At 47.8% G+C, this 18,154-nt stretch overlaps 1 protein-coding gene across 1 annotated transcript in view; it reads right to left on the bottom strand.

The window, feature by feature from the left end:
* LOC120407867 (valosin containing protein) overlaps window positions 1-17,618 on the bottom strand; it is a 32,874-nt gene extending 15,256 nt beyond the window's left edge. Inside the window, exons 1-5 of the mRNA XM_039544114.1 lie at window positions 17,468-17,618; window positions 7,584-7,695; window positions 7,005-7,177; window positions 3,689-3,831; window positions 555-685 (exon numbers count right to left, since the gene is read on the bottom strand). Of these exons, the coding sequence (XP_039400048.1) occupies window positions 555-685; window positions 3,689-3,831; window positions 7,005-7,177; window positions 7,584-7,695; window positions 17,468-17,484 (576 nt within the window). The 5' untranslated portion in view covers window positions 17,485-17,618. The remainder of the gene's footprint in view (window positions 1-554; window positions 686-3,688; window positions 3,832-7,004; window positions 7,178-7,583; window positions 7,696-17,467) is intronic.
* Window positions 17,619-18,154: the final 536 nt, after the last annotated feature.

The following is an 18,154-nucleotide window of genomic DNA, read 5'->3' as shown; positions in this document are numbered from 1 at the left end:
CACCTGTGAGTGACACAATTAAACCAACCTAACCCCTGGTGTAGACAGTGCTAGGTACTGGACAATTCTCTCGTCAACCAGCTACTGCCTCTCAGGGAGATGGATTACCTCCGCTGACACGAGAACCCCTCCCGTTGGCATAGTGGTGTCTGCACTGAAGCGTGTAGACAAGCCCAAAGAGTGTCAGAGCTAAATAAAGGTGGAACAAATTGTTTAGCATAAGTCATTAACGTATGTTACAAGAGACCATTCAACGTGAAGTGATCTGTTAACACCTCTGCAGTCATAGGACAAAACAAGAGGGTTACAGATAGTTGTCTTAAGCCATAAATCCAGTGTCTATTAAATCCATGATTTTTAGTGCCTAGCGAAGTTATGCTTGTAAGCTTCCAGAACACCGACCATTGTCCGACAGCTCCAAAGGGAAGTGTGAAATCTGCACAGCAAGTCTAAAAGACAGACACAGACAGAAACACACAGAGACCCCCCAGAAATAGATTCTCTTCTGCAAAAAGGATACAGTGGGAGAAAGCAGGTGCTGGGGCTCAGCTTACCTCTCGTTTGATGGGCTCCCCTTCACAATGGATCACTGTATCGGGAGCCACTATACAGTAAGGGCTTGGGTCTGTCTCCACCACTTTGAACTCCACAGCACGCATCCCTCCACGCACAAGGAAGATGTCACCTGGAAGAACCGTCACATTTCAGTGACCTGCAGTTACCAGAGCACGTACAATGTCAGAGTCCTCATGCTACCAAAGAGGTCTACTGGGGCAGACTGCATGTACTTGGTAATAAAAAGAGGTGCCAGTAGCTGCCATTTACCAATGCTGCCTGTGTTAATTCCAAACGCAGCACGCACTGTGAGTGTCAGCGTACCAAACTGCCCCTCTTGTGGTTAATGTTTCCAAAGCGCTGATCAGGAACAAGGGCAACTGCTGTGAGGAGAGAGGAATTCTCCACTCAGAAGTCAGTGAAATAACCTGCACAGGTAAGATCTGGGCTATGGAGCAGCCAATGCCTTCCTGGGGGAGGCTTCACCACCACCACACAAGTCAGGGTGCAAACGGCATCATGCTTGCTCTCAAAGCGAGTGACTACAGATCCCCAATACAGGCCGCCTGGCCTCCCCACAGTATAGCACTCCCTTCCTCTCAGATCTGCAGTTCCTGTGCCACTGCAGATCTGAGAGGAAGGGGGTGCAATACTGGGACTCGGACCCAGAAAGAAAGTCAGCCAAACTAACTGGCTAGTAGTGGGATGAGAGAAAGCCCAACTCCAAAACTACAATGCAGTGGCCAGAAGAAACCAATTCAATGCGCCCCATCCCCAATGCACATTAACTACATTCCTTCTGGCTGTCACTGACACTTGGAGAGGAAGAAGGGAGGAAAGGAAGGTCACTCCCACCAAGGCTCCCTCTAATTTTTTCCCCCTGCATGCAAAACAAGTGACTGCCAGAGTTCAAGTTTCAAACCTGGGAGTGCAACCTACCCACTCATCTCCTCCCGTCTCTCCTCTCACTTTCCCTTCCTCTCTGCAGCTTCACGCCGGGGGAGTTTGAGAGAAAGTATGGTACCTAGACGGCCTTCCCCTCCCACCACCAAGCTGTCAGCACTGGCCGGGGATGGGGGACTCTTAGCCAGGAGCACCAGAAGCAGCCAGGGGAAGTGGGAAGCTCTGGATCCCAGAGCACGACAATTCCCCATACAAAAGGTACTTCGCTCTGTGCAGTGCCTACCATGGGGGTGAAAACCTGACTGGCCAGATACCTTAGTTTGACATATTCCCTTCTCTGATCCCTTGGCTTGATTAGAAGATGAGAAGGGACCACTGGGATCATCTAATCCAGCGGTTCTCAAACTTCATTGCACTACGACCCCCTGCTGACAACAAAAATTGCTACACAACCCAGGAGCCAGGACTGAAGCCTCAGCCTGCCCAACCCTGGTGCCCTGGGCGGCAGAGGTGAAAAGCCCAAGCCCCAGCCCCACCACCCAAGGGCTTCAGACCCAGGTGTAGGGGCCTGTAACTTGAGCCCCGCCTCCCAGGGCTAAAGACCTCGGCCTTCAGCCTTGGGCAGTGGGGCTCGGGCTTCAGCCCTAGATGCAGGGGGGCGGGAGGGGGGAGGGTGTGGCTGGGTTTCGGCTTTGGCCCTGGGCCACAGCAAGTCTAACACCAGCCCTGGCGACCCCATTTGGGGTCCCAACCCACAGTTTGAGAACCACTGATCTAGTCTGACCTCCTTTATAACATCAGCCCTAGGACTTCCCTGAATGAATTCATGTTTGGGCTAAAGCAGAGCTTTTAGAAAACCGTCCCATCTTGATTTAAAAATGGCTAGTGGTGGAGAATCCACCACACCCCTTGGTCAGTTGTTCCAATGGTTAATTACCCTCACTGTTAAATATGTACCTTATTTCCAGCCTGAATCTGTCTGGCTTCAACCTCCAGCCATTGGCTCTTGTTCTGCCTTTGTCTGCTACACTGAAGAGCCATCGATTATCAAGTCTCTGTTCCCCATGAAGGGACTTCCCTGTTTATCCATCCCGGGATCACATTAACCCTTTTGACCAGTGTTGCACTAGGAGTTGACATTCAGCTGATTATCCACCAGAAACTCCAATTCTTTTGCACAACTAGAGCCCCCCATCCTGCAAGTCTGGCCTGTGTTCTCTGTTCTTCGACATACAACTTTAGATTGGTCATACTGAAGCGCTCACTGTTTGCTAATACCCAGCTTCCCAAGAGATCCAGATCACTCTGTAGCCCTCTTCATTAGTTACTACTCTCCCAACCAGTGTGTCATCTGCAAACTTGATCAGAGACCTGGGAGAAGTGCTAAATAGTGTGCAGCCAAGAACCAGCTGCTGCGGGACCCACTACCAACACACCAATCAACGATTACGATCCCCTATTTACAATTTCATTGAGACCTGTCGGTTAACCAGTTTTTTAATCCATTTAGTGTGTACCATGTTGATTTTATATCATTCTAGTTTCTTAATCAAAATGTTGTGAAGTACAAAATCAAAGAAGCCTAACAATATTGTGTCAACACCATGACCTTCCTCAAACCACCCTGTAATCCCATAGGAGAAAAAAAAAAAAAAAGTTAGTCTAACAAGATTCTCCCCAGCCTCACCCGATCCTCTCTTGCATGTGCACCAAAAGCAGTTGTAGAGCCACACAAACCCTGTGGCTAGAGGACCATTATGCTGCTCTGAGCCAGCCAGCAGCTGGCAACTTACTTGCTCCTCAGTGGTGGAAGTGAGACCAGGCGTGGTAGGACTGGAGGTATGTCTACACTGCAAACCACCCACAGCTGGAACATGCCAGCTGACTCAGGCACCCAGGGCTCGGACAGCACAGCTGTTTCACTGCAGTATAGACTTTTGAGCTCAGGCTGCAGCCCACCTCGCAGGGTCCTTCAGCCCGACCCCAGAAGTTTACACTGCAATTAAACCGCACCTTAGCCTGAGCCAGCTGGCATGGGCCAGCCGCGAGTGTCTAACTGCAGGGTAGACATAGTTTTAGTCACAAAAACACCAGCCAGACTCAAGCTACCCTAATGCCATGTACTGATCCAGGCAAGGTTCTGGAGCTCTTCTCCTTATGGTCAGTCCCCTTACAAAGTGTGTCACCATCTTTCATCTTTGCCCCTGATTTTAGGGGCAGGTGTCATTACCTTTTCTGATTGGTCTATATGCTTCCAGGAAGTATGGTTTGAGGTAGACCTCAAACAGATTCCCGGTGATCCCTTCCACTGTGTCATCAATCGGTAACACATGTATGCGTTTGCCATACTTCACATCTGGGCAGGGCTGGATGCTGAAACACAAGCAGATTCCAGTAAGCTACAACTCATTTCTTTCTAATACACAGGGCCTGGAAAGGCAGGCACAAAATACAGGGACTCCCAAAGCCAGGATGAAAACCCCAGGGTGCATCCACCCTGCTCTAGGAGTATGTGAAGAGCTCCCCTGACACCCACACTAGGGCTTGTCCTTCACTCTGCTCATTTTCCTCTGTTCTTCTCCACCCTTCCCACCATGACTGCTGGAAAAGAGAGCTGCTTCCCAAGCCTGGTTCTTTCAGAGCCTCCTTCCCAAGGAGCAGAGTGAAGTGGACAAGTATCCAGCCACCACCACAGTTATTACCTAGTGCATTCTTGTAAAGCCTAAGGCCTTCGTCTGCAGCCAGATTAAAAGAGCAGCCGAACAGCAGCCATTAGCTGAGAAGCAGGAAGTCACATCCTCCCATTCCATCTACATTACATTAAAACAATGTCATATCCGCTGTTAAGAAGGAGACCCCAACCTAATGGCTCCCACTATCACCAGCTAAAGGAATACATCTTAAGATGGTTAAACAAAACTTAGTTTGACAGCATCTGTCTGGCAAGAAATCACTTCTCAATGGTTGTGAAACCCTCGTTTCTTTATTGTTTTGTCATTATGGTCCCCAGTTCCCTATTGTTTACCTGTCTGGTCTCTGTCTGGTTCTTTAATTGCTTCTGACTGCTGTATAATTAATTTTGCTGGGTGTAAGTTAATTAGGGTAGTGGGATATAATTGGTCAGAGAATGATGTTAGATTGGTTAAGGTCTAGCTAAGCAGGACTCCAGTTTCACTATATAAACTGGGGTCCAAGAAGGAGGAAAGACCTGGAAGAAGAACTCACCCCCAAGACTCAGCCTAAGATCAGAGCTGGTAAGAATCCTCTGCACGACCGTGACGTGCAGCAACTAGGACCCAGATGAGACCAGCCTTGCCTGGCCAACAGGGAAAGTCTGCCTGTGTGATCAGGATTGGTGAGCATGGCATTGTGTGCGTAATGTGTATTCTGCGTGGTAACTGTTAATAAATAGAGGACTGGGATATTATTGCGTAAGGCTCTTTCACTGGTAAAAGGCCCTGCACGCCTGCAGCAGTAGTGTACACCCGGAGCCCTACGGACTGGGAAGGGGTGTGGGTGCTTACACTGACCAGGTCAGTTACCCCTTGAGCCCTACAAATTGGGTACGGGTGGCCCTGAGCCCTACGACTTGGGAAAGGGCAGGTGTTTTTTGCCGGGAGCCCTACGGACTGGGAAAAGGTGGGGTGCCCTACTGTGTGCAGGTAACATTCTGGGCAGCTGGAAGACTCAACGGCTACTTTTTATTTTAACAACCAGCTGCTGCTGGCAAGGCTATAAAGGGGACAGAGAAAATCCCTCTCTTCCTGACCTCAACACCAGAAAACTGAGCTCCTGCTACTAACAACTTTGGCGAAAGCTTCTGGATAGCTGTGAAAGGAAGATCTCACTAGAATCAGCAAGTGAGAAGAGACTTGTCAATTTCACTTAGAGGAAGCTTGCACCTACAGTGTGTCCTACTGTTCACCTGAGTGTTTTCAGCCTTGCTTTGCACAGCACCTTTTATACACCATGTCAGCAAATGCTGTACAGAGAAGGAATTAAGTTGAAGAGTAAAGGAAGAGACCAAGTGGCCCAGAGGGAGGAGGAATTCAGAGACCAAGAATGAAGAAGGTGTGATAAAGACATGAATCAGGATTTCAGCAGGGGCAAGGCCACAGTGAGAAATGCAACAGGAAATGTACAGGCAAAGGAGACAAGCAAGGAAAAGTCTGAGGCCAAGGAAGATTCAGAGATTTCTGGCCTCTGGGACCAAGCTAAGACAAGTGATTGTGGATTTGGAATGAAATCTCAAGAGGCGGCACTGGACAGAGACCTAGGCAGAGATAAATGGACTAAAGGAGAGATGATTAGCTGCTGACAGACCGATGATTCAGAAAAGATTATTTGAAATTTTAGGAGGTAAGAGATGAATGATCTATGGGAGGAGCTACTGGGTTATCAGGAATAGTCACATCATAAGTAATTGTTACAGCTGTAAACACCAGCTACGTACTCTACTCCATACCCGTATGAGCACAGCTTTACTTTGAATCCAGTATCATAGCTACACAGCCTGACAGCTTAGGTTTCACCTTTTCCCATGTGCTGCTCAAAGTGTGCCACTTTGGGGTACTCCATTAGAAAGTACCTCAGTCCTCTGCAAAGGTACCAAAAAATTTATTTTGCAGAGTCTGAAGAATCTACTAGATCTCACTCCTGAAAATCCTGTCCAAGCAACAGGAGCCTCAGATGTCCACCCAACATTTGGAGAGGATGGATTAGGAGCCAACTCACTTGCTGCAGCAGCTTGCGCACACAAAAGGACATTGCTGTGATCTGGAATCACTGACAGGTTTTCCCTGGTAGGTAAATCTAGTTCATCTCCCTCAAGTCAATGCAAGACTGTTCCCTATGATGCATGTTACAGTTCTAGCTCACTCTACTTGTAGAAGTCTCAAGCAGCAGGACTCCCATAACACATTTGCTTGAGTTGCTAACCCCTCAGATTAAAATGGAGTTTTAATTTTGCATTGCTTATGCTATTTGATTGTTTCATGTTTCACACAGCTTTGACAATGAAAACAGATTAGTCACTTTTACTTTTGTTTCCAAACAGTATCAACTTCTGCTTCTCATGCAAAAGTTCAGTGCCTAAGCTACAGAAACACACTATCCCTTTTCACTGAAATTACCATTACCATTCCTAATAATAATCAGACTGTGAAAAGACATAGGCTTAAACGATGCAACAGTCAAACGTAACATTACGGGAGAAGAGAGATCGTGGGGTGGGATTTTCAAAGACAGCTAAGAGATTTAGAGATGGAACTTGTGCTCCTAAATCACCTGAGCTCTTTTGAAAACCCCTCTGGTAGCCCACAGAACACAGTTCCCCTGTATCGGTCTTAGGAATAGTCATATCACTAGCAGCACACTTTAGACTCCAGCTACAAGACATTCTTTTCTAAGAGGCACCGCTTCTTAGAACTCCCCTGAAAGGTAACTAAACACTTGCTCCAATCCCAATCTCCATTACTGACTGAATTAGTTCAGAACCAGCTAAACAAATCCAAGAAGATGCACCAAGCTGGCAAAGCACATCTCACCTGATCACATCACCAAGGCGCACTCTCAGGTTGTTACGAACAACTCTATTCATGCGAATCTTCTCATCTGAGCAGGTATCATCTGACAGGACAATGCAGACTGCTTCTCGCCTCTTCTTTCCTTTTAGCAGAACTGTGTCTCCTCTGAACAGCTGCAATTCATCCATTTTTGCCTGTGAACAGTGACAGAATTAGGCCATGCATTTGACAAGGCCAGTATGTAAGTGTTCGGAAGACAGCAACTGGACCCCAAAGTGCTACATCCTGGTAATAGTAGTGTTGAGTGAGCCATGAAGAGACATGGGATCCCACAATTGCCTATCCTGGCGCAAGGGCAAGGCCTCCTGCTTGAACACTAGCATCATTAGAGAACCATGGTAATTGCTCAGAAGTCTTAGAGGCAAGAGACCCATCGGAAACCATTTTCACCCATCACAGCCCATCTGCTGTTTCCTCATGGCTTTCTATATAATCTTTACATTCATGTAGCATGTTCACCAATAATACCAAGCTTCAGGGTAAAAGACACTGAAAGTTTGCATATTAACTACACAGTTCTTAACTTTACTTGAGACACACCTGGGAGAGCGATACAACACTGTTGTCCTCGTTGATGGCTTCATCGACAATTAACCGATTGGGCCTGTTCTTCTGCTTTAGAATTGCGGTAGATAAGTCGTCCGCTTTAGAACTGGAAAGAAACAAAACCGCTGAGTCTGGGTAATGCTGCTCCTCCCCTTCTGGGCAAACTCTGCTTTGGTCTCCATTGTCTACACACATTAAAAAAAACTTCCTTGGCTACCTTCTCTTTTACACACTAAACCTGTCTGCAAGACAAAATACAATTATCTTCTTGAGTGCAACTGGTTCAGTTCTACATGGCGAGCAAAGTGAGAGGGCAGAATTATGTTCTGTAAGAAAGTGACTTTGGCTAAGTCGGTAGCCTTGAACTAAAATAGCTGTGAAGATATTTATGAAAAACAGGATCATCGAGATGTTCCTTCCTGGAATGTCTCTTGCCTAAAAACAAAGACACAGTAGCAAGCCAATCACCAGCACTCATATGCAAACTGTGGGCTTAACAATCCCATAGAAATGGCCAGGAGGGTGGAATCTATCTGGTCACACAAATCCCAGACCACACACAAGGAGGGTTTGTTTTTTTTAAATTGAAATGGAAACATATTTACCATTGAAATAAACTGACACTGGAGGCCAGGGAACAGGCAGTTGTGAGCTAGAGCAAGGAGTTACAGGGCAATGTTACAATTCCCCAGTTCAAATGAGTTTAGCCTACTGAGGTCTGTCAGGTAAAACTAACAAACCTAATCACATGTTTATCAATAGTTTTAAGCAGGGGTGGGCAAACTATGGCCCATGGGCTGGATCTGGCCCGCCAGACATTTTAAGCCGGCCCCCTGAGCTCCCACTGGGGAGCAGGGTCTGGGCTTGCCACGCTCCAGCACTCCAGCCAGGGAGCAGGGTCGGGGGCCGCTCCACTCAGCTCCTGGAAGCAGCGGCATGGCCCCCCTCCGGTTCCTACATGTAGGGGCAGCCAGTGGGCTCCGCTCTGCCTGCTGCCCCCGCAGCTCCCATTGGCCTGGAACTGCAGTCAATGGGAGCTACAGGGGCGGTGCCTGCAGACAGGGCAGCATGCAGAACTGCCTGGCTGCGCCTCCGCCGGAGAAGGGACATGTCGCTGCTTCTGGGAGCCACTTGAGGTAAACACCGCCTGGAGCCTGCTCCCCTGAGCCACGCCCCAACTGCCTGCCCCAGCCCTGATCCCCCTCCCGCCCTCCAAATCCCTCAATCCCAGCCTGGAGCATCCTCCTTCACCCCAACCCCCTCATCCCCAGCCCCATCCCAGAGCCCACACCCCCAGCTAGAGCCTGTACCCCAACCCCCTGCCCTGATCCCCCTCCCACCCACCAAACCCCTCAGTCCTAGCCCAGAGCACCCTCCTACACCCCAAACCCCTCATCCCCAGCCCCAACCAGAGCCCGCACCCGCCTCCCCAGCCCAGAGCCCCCTCCCACACCCTGAACTCTTCATTTCTGGCCCCACCCACCAAACCAGAGCCCGCACCCCCTCCTGCACTCCAACTTTGTGAGCATTCCTGGCCTGCCATACAATTTCTATTCCGAGATGTGGCCCTCCGGCCAAAAACTTTCCCCCTGTTTTAAGTGTCCATGAAAAAAAGAGTTTTGTTTGGATGAATGCTGCAGGGAAATGTTTACGAACACCGAGCATTGCAGCTTTATGCTAGTACCCACCAAGAAATGAAACTGACAGTTTATTTTCATTGCCCAAACTGAGTACATTGAAGAGCAAAAAATGCTGAGGAGGTACATTTTTAAAGTGATTTGTTTCAACATACTAACCAAAAAGTTGTAGGTTGCTTTTTAAGTATGAATTTGAACCAAGTGATCATTTCAGAGCTTGCAGAAGCTGCGAGCAGAGCAAGCGGGTGCAGTGTTCTGCATTAACATTCCTGGGGAACGTTGCCTACAGACGATCAGTTGCTTTGTTCTGCATGTTCACTGTAAGTACATGCAATGTGAGTTCAGTGTCGTGATGACAGAGTTCTTGCTGAGCAGACAACTACGCAGCACTGGCCCCTTCAGAGAAGAGATCGCAGGAATAACAGGAGGGCAGCTGCCTTACCTGGGAACGGTTTGGAAATCCAGCTTGAGCACAAGTATGCTGTGACAACCAGTTTACAGCTAAGAGACAAATTCCGAACAACCAGAGAGGCAGTACTGCCCGAAAGGAAAACACCAACTCTTGAGTCAGTAGCATGCATCTTGCCATAGACTTGTGTGGCCCTGGGTAAGTCACTTTCACCTCTGGACCTGCCTTTCCCCATCTGTAGAACAGGGCTCTCTCTTCCTATCATGAGGAAAGGGACTAATGACTGGCCGCATAAAGGCTATGTGCGGTTACCCAGGCAGGCAGTCTTTAAACCCATAAGCAGCAGAAAGGCTGTGAGAGGAACTGATGCCCAACCAAACAGTCTTGGAAGAGTTCTAAAGGACTCAAGTTTCCCATGAGGAAGTAACAGAGCAATATAAGAAACAAGCCCTGCAAGTCATCAGGCGAGACAGGATCCTCTGGGTGAAACAGCAGGTATGTACAAGGAGATGCACGTTCCTTACAACCAGCACTGCTCTTGTAGATTGGAAAGTCATTAACTTAGTGGCTCAGCTTTAAAGCTAGAGCCAAGGGAAACCCCGGATGTCAGAAACCAGAAGATCTTGGCCTTGATACTGAGGGAACTGATGGCAAGTCTAAGAAGTGACTAGGACAATGTTTTGAAAAGTAACATATAACCTCAGGGAGTGAAGGCAGCACAGATTCTACAAAGCAATAATCATTCCTCCCAAACTCATTACGCGTTTCAAATGGAAATCACACCTACTGGACAAAATCCATCTTTTGATAAGGTTCCTCATACATGACTGAAGAAGTTGAATGAACAGGAAATGGCATTGTGAATCGCTGCCTCTGAGGGGGGAGAGGTTAGCAGTGTGAGCCTGGGGGCTGGTGGTAGGTCAGGTGTTGCACATTTATTAGTGAAATAGAGGAGAAAATGGACAGTGAGTTGAAACTATAAGCAAGTTGTTCTGTGAATTAAAAAGCTATGGAAAACTGTGAGAAACTTCTGTTAGATTTAAACACACTGGGCGAATGAGCAATACAATGGCAGGTGACACCTAGCCTGGATAAATATAAGTTAATTCACAAGAGGCAAAAGATCTGTTAGAGCTTTGAACTTGCAGGATCTTAGAGGAAAGAGTCCAATGCCAGTGTTCCCAAACTGTGGTACACGTACCCCTGGGCATACACACAAGAACTTGTGTAATGGTGGATTTTATTCATTATTTTATTTATTGCATTTTCATAATAAGCTACTCAGACGAAGCTTTAAAACTTGGTGGGAATTTTTTATATAAAATACAGTAATTAATTTATTTCCAGATGTACCAATGAGAACACAGATCCGCTGACATACCGAGCCCTCACTGCCAATCGCTGTACAGCGTGGGTTCAGCTGTCCAGCCTGACTGAGCTCAGAACTCAGCTGGGGGGTTTTTTAGTTGTATTTGTTGCACTATATCCTACGTAACCATGAAATATGAACAGATGGCTGAAGACAGGTAGAGTTAAGAAAGACACACACAGTCTCAGTGACGAGAAGGGTGGGGGTACGGAAGTAGCTGGCAGATCTGGAAGGGGGTATGCAGTGAGAAAAGTTTGGGAACCTCTGGTCTAATGGACAGAAGAAGCTGTCTGTCCAGCGCACTGCAGCACTTACAGCAACGAGAGGCTTGAGGGCATTAAGAATAGAAGACATTATTCCAAACAGTGGCGTTTGCTCATCTAGTCTAGCGGGGCCAGTTTCAGTCACCTCACCTTAGAGGTACTGCTGACAATGAACAGGTCCAGAGAAAGGCACAAGGGTGTTTAGAGGGCTACATGGTAGTTACAGATGAGAGTGAAAAAGATGAAAGTTACTTAGCCTGGAAAGGAGAATTTGACAAGGTCCTTAAGACTACAGAGAGCCCAGTGAAAATGGATCAGTCCCTCTTTTTTTTTTTCCCCACACAGACCCACGAGACAGATAAATAATGTTAAGTTTTACTGTACTTTTGAGGGGTTTAGATTACAATGCAGAGTCCACGGCATGCTTCAATCTCTCTCTTCAGTACAGTCCAGAAGTCAGGACATGTTCCCCAGTAGAGGTTCAACTGAGCTGAGAAATCCCAGCATTAACACTCACCCACAGTATTTTCCTGCTTTCCTTCCTTTATAAGGGAAACTTTCCAAGTCTCCTGTCTGCCAAGAAAACAAGCTTTACAGCCTACCCCTGTGCTAAAGCTCCTGCTGCTTTACCTTGTGATGAAACCTGAAGCCCGGTACTTGGGTACACGGCATGAATGAGCAGGGACAGAGAGGAGCCTACAGTATTGATTAGCATACTTGTGACAAGAACCAGCTATGCTTGGGTCTGAGGGCCCATCCACGTTAGGAAATTGACTTGCTGCTGACAATTACTGCTAACACAGATGGGCACAGTTATATGCATAGGTGATGGAAAATGTGATTGAGACTCACGTTTCTGCAGAGAGTCTGACAGGTGTTTTGTCCCCACTACGCTAGTAGTTAAACTGGTTTTAGCACGGATTGAGGCTATGGCTACACTTAAACTTCAAGCGCTAAGTGTAGTCAAAGCGCCAGCGCTGGGAGAAAACTCTCCCAGCGCTGTCCGTACTCCACCTGCCTGTGGGGAATAACGGACAGCGCTGGGAGCGCGGCTGCCAGCGCTGGGGCTTTGACTACACTGGCGCTTTGTAGCGCCGCAATTTGCAGCGCTGCAGAGGGTGTGTTTTCACACCCTGCTGCAGCGCTGCAAATTTGTAAGTGTAGCCAAGCCCTCAGATAGACCTGCTGCTGACAGACACCGAGGGAGAGGTCAGATTGAGCCAGAATGTCCGTGCTGCAAGTTAGCACTTTCCCCAGATATTTATAAAAATAAGGAACACAATTTTTCCTTAAAGCTGCCTGCTGATGGCAACTATCTTGCTGAGGTGCCATTTGGAACAGTAGGACTGGAACTCATTACCAGATAGTCAGTTCCCATGAGAGTGGATACAAATAAATGATATTTCTAAAAAAATTAAAAAAAAAAAAAGATTTTTTTTATAAAATGCTTTTTGAGGAAAAAACTTATCTAAAGATAGCTTTAGGTAAGATACATTATAGCTCAAAGATATCCCATCATGGAATAGGGATTATAAATTCGAATTCTATAGTATCAGACAATATATTCATGTAATTGTTAAGAAAAGTTTTGTAAATGAGTTCCAATAGTTCATGGATTAGGGACCCAATCTTATGGGGTTCCAGGGGCTTCTGTGCAGATTATTTAGGTTAATCTTTCTATCTACCCAATGGGACTCAGTGCTCAGTCTAGAAGATATCAGCAGAGATGCTTAGTTTTACAGTTCTCAGACTGTGGATTTGTGTCTCCAGAGATAACATGCTTGTTAACAGCAAAAATGTTTTAAAATATAGAGAAGCGAGAAATAACAGACCTCAACCCTCTTGCCCCTCTGCAAATTTGTGTACACAGAGTCAATCCCTTACCTCTCTCTAAAAGTGCGAAGTTTCAAAAAGTTCAATGAACAGAAGATTGTTGGGGGCAGAATAGATCTGGACAAGAAGAAGAAGTCTGGAGATAACTGTGAGAAGGGAGGGACAGGCAGTAGAAACAAAAGTGAAACTGTTTGAGCAGCATATTCCAGAAGTCTGGAGCTTTATCTGAGTGTAGCCTTCATTGATTTGAGATCTACCATACCATCCTCTCACCAGAAGGGAAAACTTATAATGGCAGTAGGCTGTAAAAGAGACCCAGTTTGGGAATAAGAAGCACTCAAGAAATATATGTTTGCTGATGATGTTTTAAAGAAAGTAAAACCAGTGAACTGGTAGAAGTCACTTAAGCACTTGGATTCAGAGACTGTTGTTGAAGTGATAATCTCACTTTTAACAGCAAAAACAATGAGGAGTCATTGTGGCACCTTAGGGCAGGGGTTATCAAACCTGGGGTCTGGACCCCTCAGGGGGTCACGAGGTTATTACATAGGGGGTCGCAAGCTCTCAACCACCACCCCAAATCCCGCTTTTCCTCCAGCATTTATAATGGTGTTAAAAACATTTTTATATATTTTTAATGCTTGCTATGTGAAAGGGGTCACCAGTACAAAAGTTTGAGAACCACTGCATTAGGGCATGTCTACACTTACCAATGGGGGTCGATTTATCGCGTCTAGTGAAGAAGCGATAAATCGACTGCTGAGCGCTCTCCTGTCGACTCCAGTACTCCAACACAGCGAAAAGCATAGGCGGAGTCAACGGCGGAGCGTCAACAGTTGACCTACCATAGTGAAGACACCACAGTAGGTAGATCTAAGTACGTCGACTTCAGCGATGTTATTCACGTAGCTGAAGTTGCGTAACTTAGATTGATCCCCCCCAGCGTAGACCAGGCCTTAGAGACTAACACATTTATTTGGGCATGAGTTTTCGTGGGCTAAAACCCACTTCATCAGATGCATCAGAAGCAGTACTGTATTTTTCACTCCATGCATCTAATGAAATGAGTTTTAGGCCACGAAAGCTTATGCCCAAATAAATTTGTTAGTCTCTAAGGTGCCACAAGGACTCCTCGTTGTTTTTGCTGATACAGACTAACACAGCTACCACTCTGAAACCTTTTAATAGCAGTAGCTTCTTCTGTCGGTGTAGAAAGAAGATTTTCTTCCTTTGAACTAATTCATTCCAAACTGAAAAATCGTTTGGGATCTGAAAAGCAGGAAAGCTTGTTTTTCTTTTCCAGATTATGAACAAACAGGAAAATAAAGGTGAAGATGACTGAGTCAGCTGCAGAAGTCAGTATTTTAAGTTTCTCATGTTGACCTGGCTGACACAGTAAATTTAATTTTTGTTTGTTTTTTTTAAATATTTCTTTTAACTATTTTAGTTAAAAACAATTTTAACAAAAACAAACCTGATTTTTAAAAACCTGAATGTTTAACAAAATTCAAAAATTCATATGCTTGTTTTGTTAAAATATTATATGTTTGCTGTTGAAGAAAAAAATCCAGAATACAGAAACTTGTTGTTCTAGTTAAATAAAACAATTTAAATGTCTGTCTGGTGATGTTCTCCTCCTAGTACAACATGGCAAGAAATCCTCCAAATATTAATGATTAACCCGTTGAATTGGAGATAGTTCACCTCCCAATGACTTCATAAATATCTGCTTCAATTACCTTTGGTAAATGAAATAATCAAACAATTATTCGTCTTCTGATATAGCTGTAAAACTAATCAAAAAAGTTTTCAAAATAAATCATTTAAAAAATATATAGTGTGTACCTTCTAAAAATGAAACCTACATCTATCTCTGAGATGTGAAGAATACGTATTAAGGTTAGATCAACCACCAAGAATGCACTTTTACGTAGAAATCCATGATTAAATTGAGTCTTCCTGACTAGTGATTTAAATCAAATCCACCCTGGTTCCCATTTGCTAATATTGGTTAAAAAATTATATATTTAAGAGATAAAAATCTTAAAAGCCACGCTGAACTAGTTTACTCAGTTACTGGACTTCCATGTGGTGTGATCAGAGGAGTCACCTCAGCAAGATAGTTGCCACCAGCAGGAGCCCAGAAATTTTAATTAAAATAATATCATTTAATTCAGTTCAAGAATTATTTGTCTTGTAATCGCAGGGTCAGAAGAGTTTTCTTAAGTAGAACAGGGACAGGTTTATTTTAAAAAGAGACCGTCTACGTGACTCAGTGTCAGAATGTGTATCTTAGATCACCAGCTCCAGCACGAACTCTGCCATGGGTACCAAACCCATGGCAGATCCTTGCTGCAGCTGACCCATCAGGACCAAGCAATCTGGTGTCATGCCAGAGCTGTTGATCCACAGCAGGTCTGGACTTTGGGACCTGAAAAAGAACAAAGCGTTAAGGTATGGATTCCTAAGGCACTGAATGCCCCTCTGGCCCTGGCTAATGGGTTGTTCCAAATACTCTTTAGTTTGGAAGACCACCTTTAAGCTCTGTGGCAGCTCATCTCAGCGGCTGTGTAGCTATCACCCAACTCATGTTTGAAAGGTGGAAGACCTCCATTCTCAGCATGTGATCACAGGTAACAATACGAAGCAACACACCGCACAAGGAAATAAGAGGATTCCTCTCAGTTGCCATATGACAACCACATCTCCAAAGAACACGTCCACGCCTTCTCACACCGTGCCCCTCGGCAGCTCCCATTTCCATCTATCTGGTTACTCTGAATTTGTTTTTAGGACAATCAGTCCTGATTTTTTAGCCTGTGGTATTTTTGTTGGAGGTGCTGATGGCCATCAACTTCCCAAGAATCTGCCATTTTCTTCTATGCCCTAACAGAGTTTAAAAGAGGGGTTCTCAAACTGGGGGTCAGGACCCCTCAGGGGGTCGCGAGGTTATTACATGGGGGGTCATGAGCTGTCAGCCTCCACCCCAAACCTCGCTTTGCAGCCAGCATTTATAATGGTGTCAAATATATTTTAAAGTATTTTTTAATTTACAAGGGGTGGTCACACTCAGAGGCTTGCTATGTGAAAGGGGTCATCCGTACAAAAGTTTGAGACCCACTGATCTAAAAAACAAAACCTTCCCACAACTGCTGTCCTGTGGGTTTCCAAGGGGTACACCAATGGTTCTCAAGCAGGGGTACATGTACCGTTGGGGGTACACGGAGGTCTTCCAGGGGGTATATCAACTCATCTAGATATTTGTCTAGTTTTGCAACAAGCTATATTAAAAAGCACTAGCCAAATCAGTACAAACTAAAATTCCATACAGAGAATGACTTGTTTGTACTGCTCTGTATACTTGACACTGAAATATACGTACAATATTTACATTCCAATGGATTTTATAATGATATGGTAAAAGGAGAAAGTCAGCAATTTTTCGCTACTAGCGAGCGGTGACACTTCTGTATTTCTCTGTCTGGTTTTGCAAGCCAGTAGGTTTTAGGTGAGGTGGAACCTGGGGGTACACAAGCCAGATCAGACTCCTGAAAGGGTCCAGCAGCCTGGAAAGGGTGAGCGCCGCTGGGCTACACTACCGCAGAGTCCATGGGCCTTCGGCATTGTGTGCCAGTGAGGGGAATACCCCCCCCCCTTTGAAAGAGCCAGAGGAAGGACTCAAGCAGCGGACAGACGCTACCCCGCCCCGCAGGCCGAGCCCGAGCCCGAGCCGCCGCAGGGCTCCGTTCACGAGCGGCCACCCTCAGGCGGGTGAGGTCTCATTCCGAGGCGGGGAGCCCCCTCCCCGGCGGTGCCGGCAGAGCCGGAGCAGGAGACGCGCCGGGGCCGGGGCCGGGGCTCCCCACCATCTTGTAGCCACATGACTCGGCATTTCTGGAGCAGCAGGAAGTGCACCGAGGGCCGGGGGGGGGGGAGCCAGCCAGCCTCGGGCGTGCGCCGCCAGCACCAGGCCCGCCCGGCCCGGCCCGGCCCGGCGGCGAGACACCCGCCCGGGCGCGCTGCGGGGCCGCGGCCGCGGGAGAAGGGCCCAGCCGCTGGCTCGGCGGGGGCCCGGCCGGGCAGGCGAGGCGGCCTAGGCCCCACAGACCGGGCCCAGGCCCGGGCCCACCCCCGGCTCCGCCCCCGCGGGGCCTGCATGACACAGCAGGATCGGGCCCCGCTACCCGCCCGGCCGCTTCCGGGCGGCCCAGGCGCTTCGCCCACCCCGTGTCCGGCCGCTCGGGGCCAGGCCGGGCCTACCGGCTCCCCGGGCCGGGCCGGGCCGGGCCTAGCCGCAGGGGCGCCCTGGGGCCGGGCCGGGCCGAACCGGGCCGCGCGGGGGGGGCGGGGCTCGGCCCCGCACTTACTCGGATCCCGAAGCCATGGCGGGGGGCGGCGGCGGCGGGTCTCGGGCTCTCGGCTCGGGCTGGCGGCGGCTCCGGCGCTTCGCTCTGACTGAACACTCAGAGCCGACTCATCGGAAGGGGAGCTCCGCCCGCCGCCGGCTACTCTGCCTAGCAACAAGCCGCGCCCCCCAATCAGAAATTTAGGCTGGCAGCCGAGCAGCCAGTGGGAAAAAAAAATCACATTGCTCTGGCCAATCAGAAAGCTCCAACCGCCACCTCGTCCGCCAATCACAGTGCCCTAGGAAGAGTGGTGACTCTACCCGGCAACACGGAGCGAACGGCCAATCACAAAAATACACCAATGGAAAAATGAGGCCGGCAGGGTCCGCCCTCAATGCTATCCTGCCTAGTAACGTCAACGCCAGTAGCTCAGACCCCGTAAAACATGGACAGATTCAGCCAATCAGGAAGGGAAGAGAGGTGATTGACAGGCCAAAATTAACCCCTTGGTGGGGTCCGGGCTGCTCCTGGTTTCTCTGCTGCTTGAGGCAGCGGCGGGCAGAGGCCGAGTCCCTGGGCTCAGAAAGCGCCTCCCAGGCCCAGCTCGCTGGGCTGAGGGCAACGGGTCTGAGCAGTGACCCCCCCCCCCCGGGATGGCAGCATCGCTGTGCTGAGAGCAGCGGGTCTCAGCAGTGACCCCCCCAAATC

This window comes from Mauremys reevesii, linkage group 6 (assembly GCF_016161935.1).
Source record: "Mauremys reevesii isolate NIE-2019 linkage group 6, ASM1616193v1, whole genome shotgun sequence".
In the NCBI taxonomy this organism is placed as follows: domain Eukaryota; kingdom Metazoa; phylum Chordata; order Testudines; family Geoemydidae; genus Mauremys; species Mauremys reevesii.
Note: the sequence above shows the minus strand (reverse complement) of the source record. Positions and strands in the feature narration are given on the sequence as shown.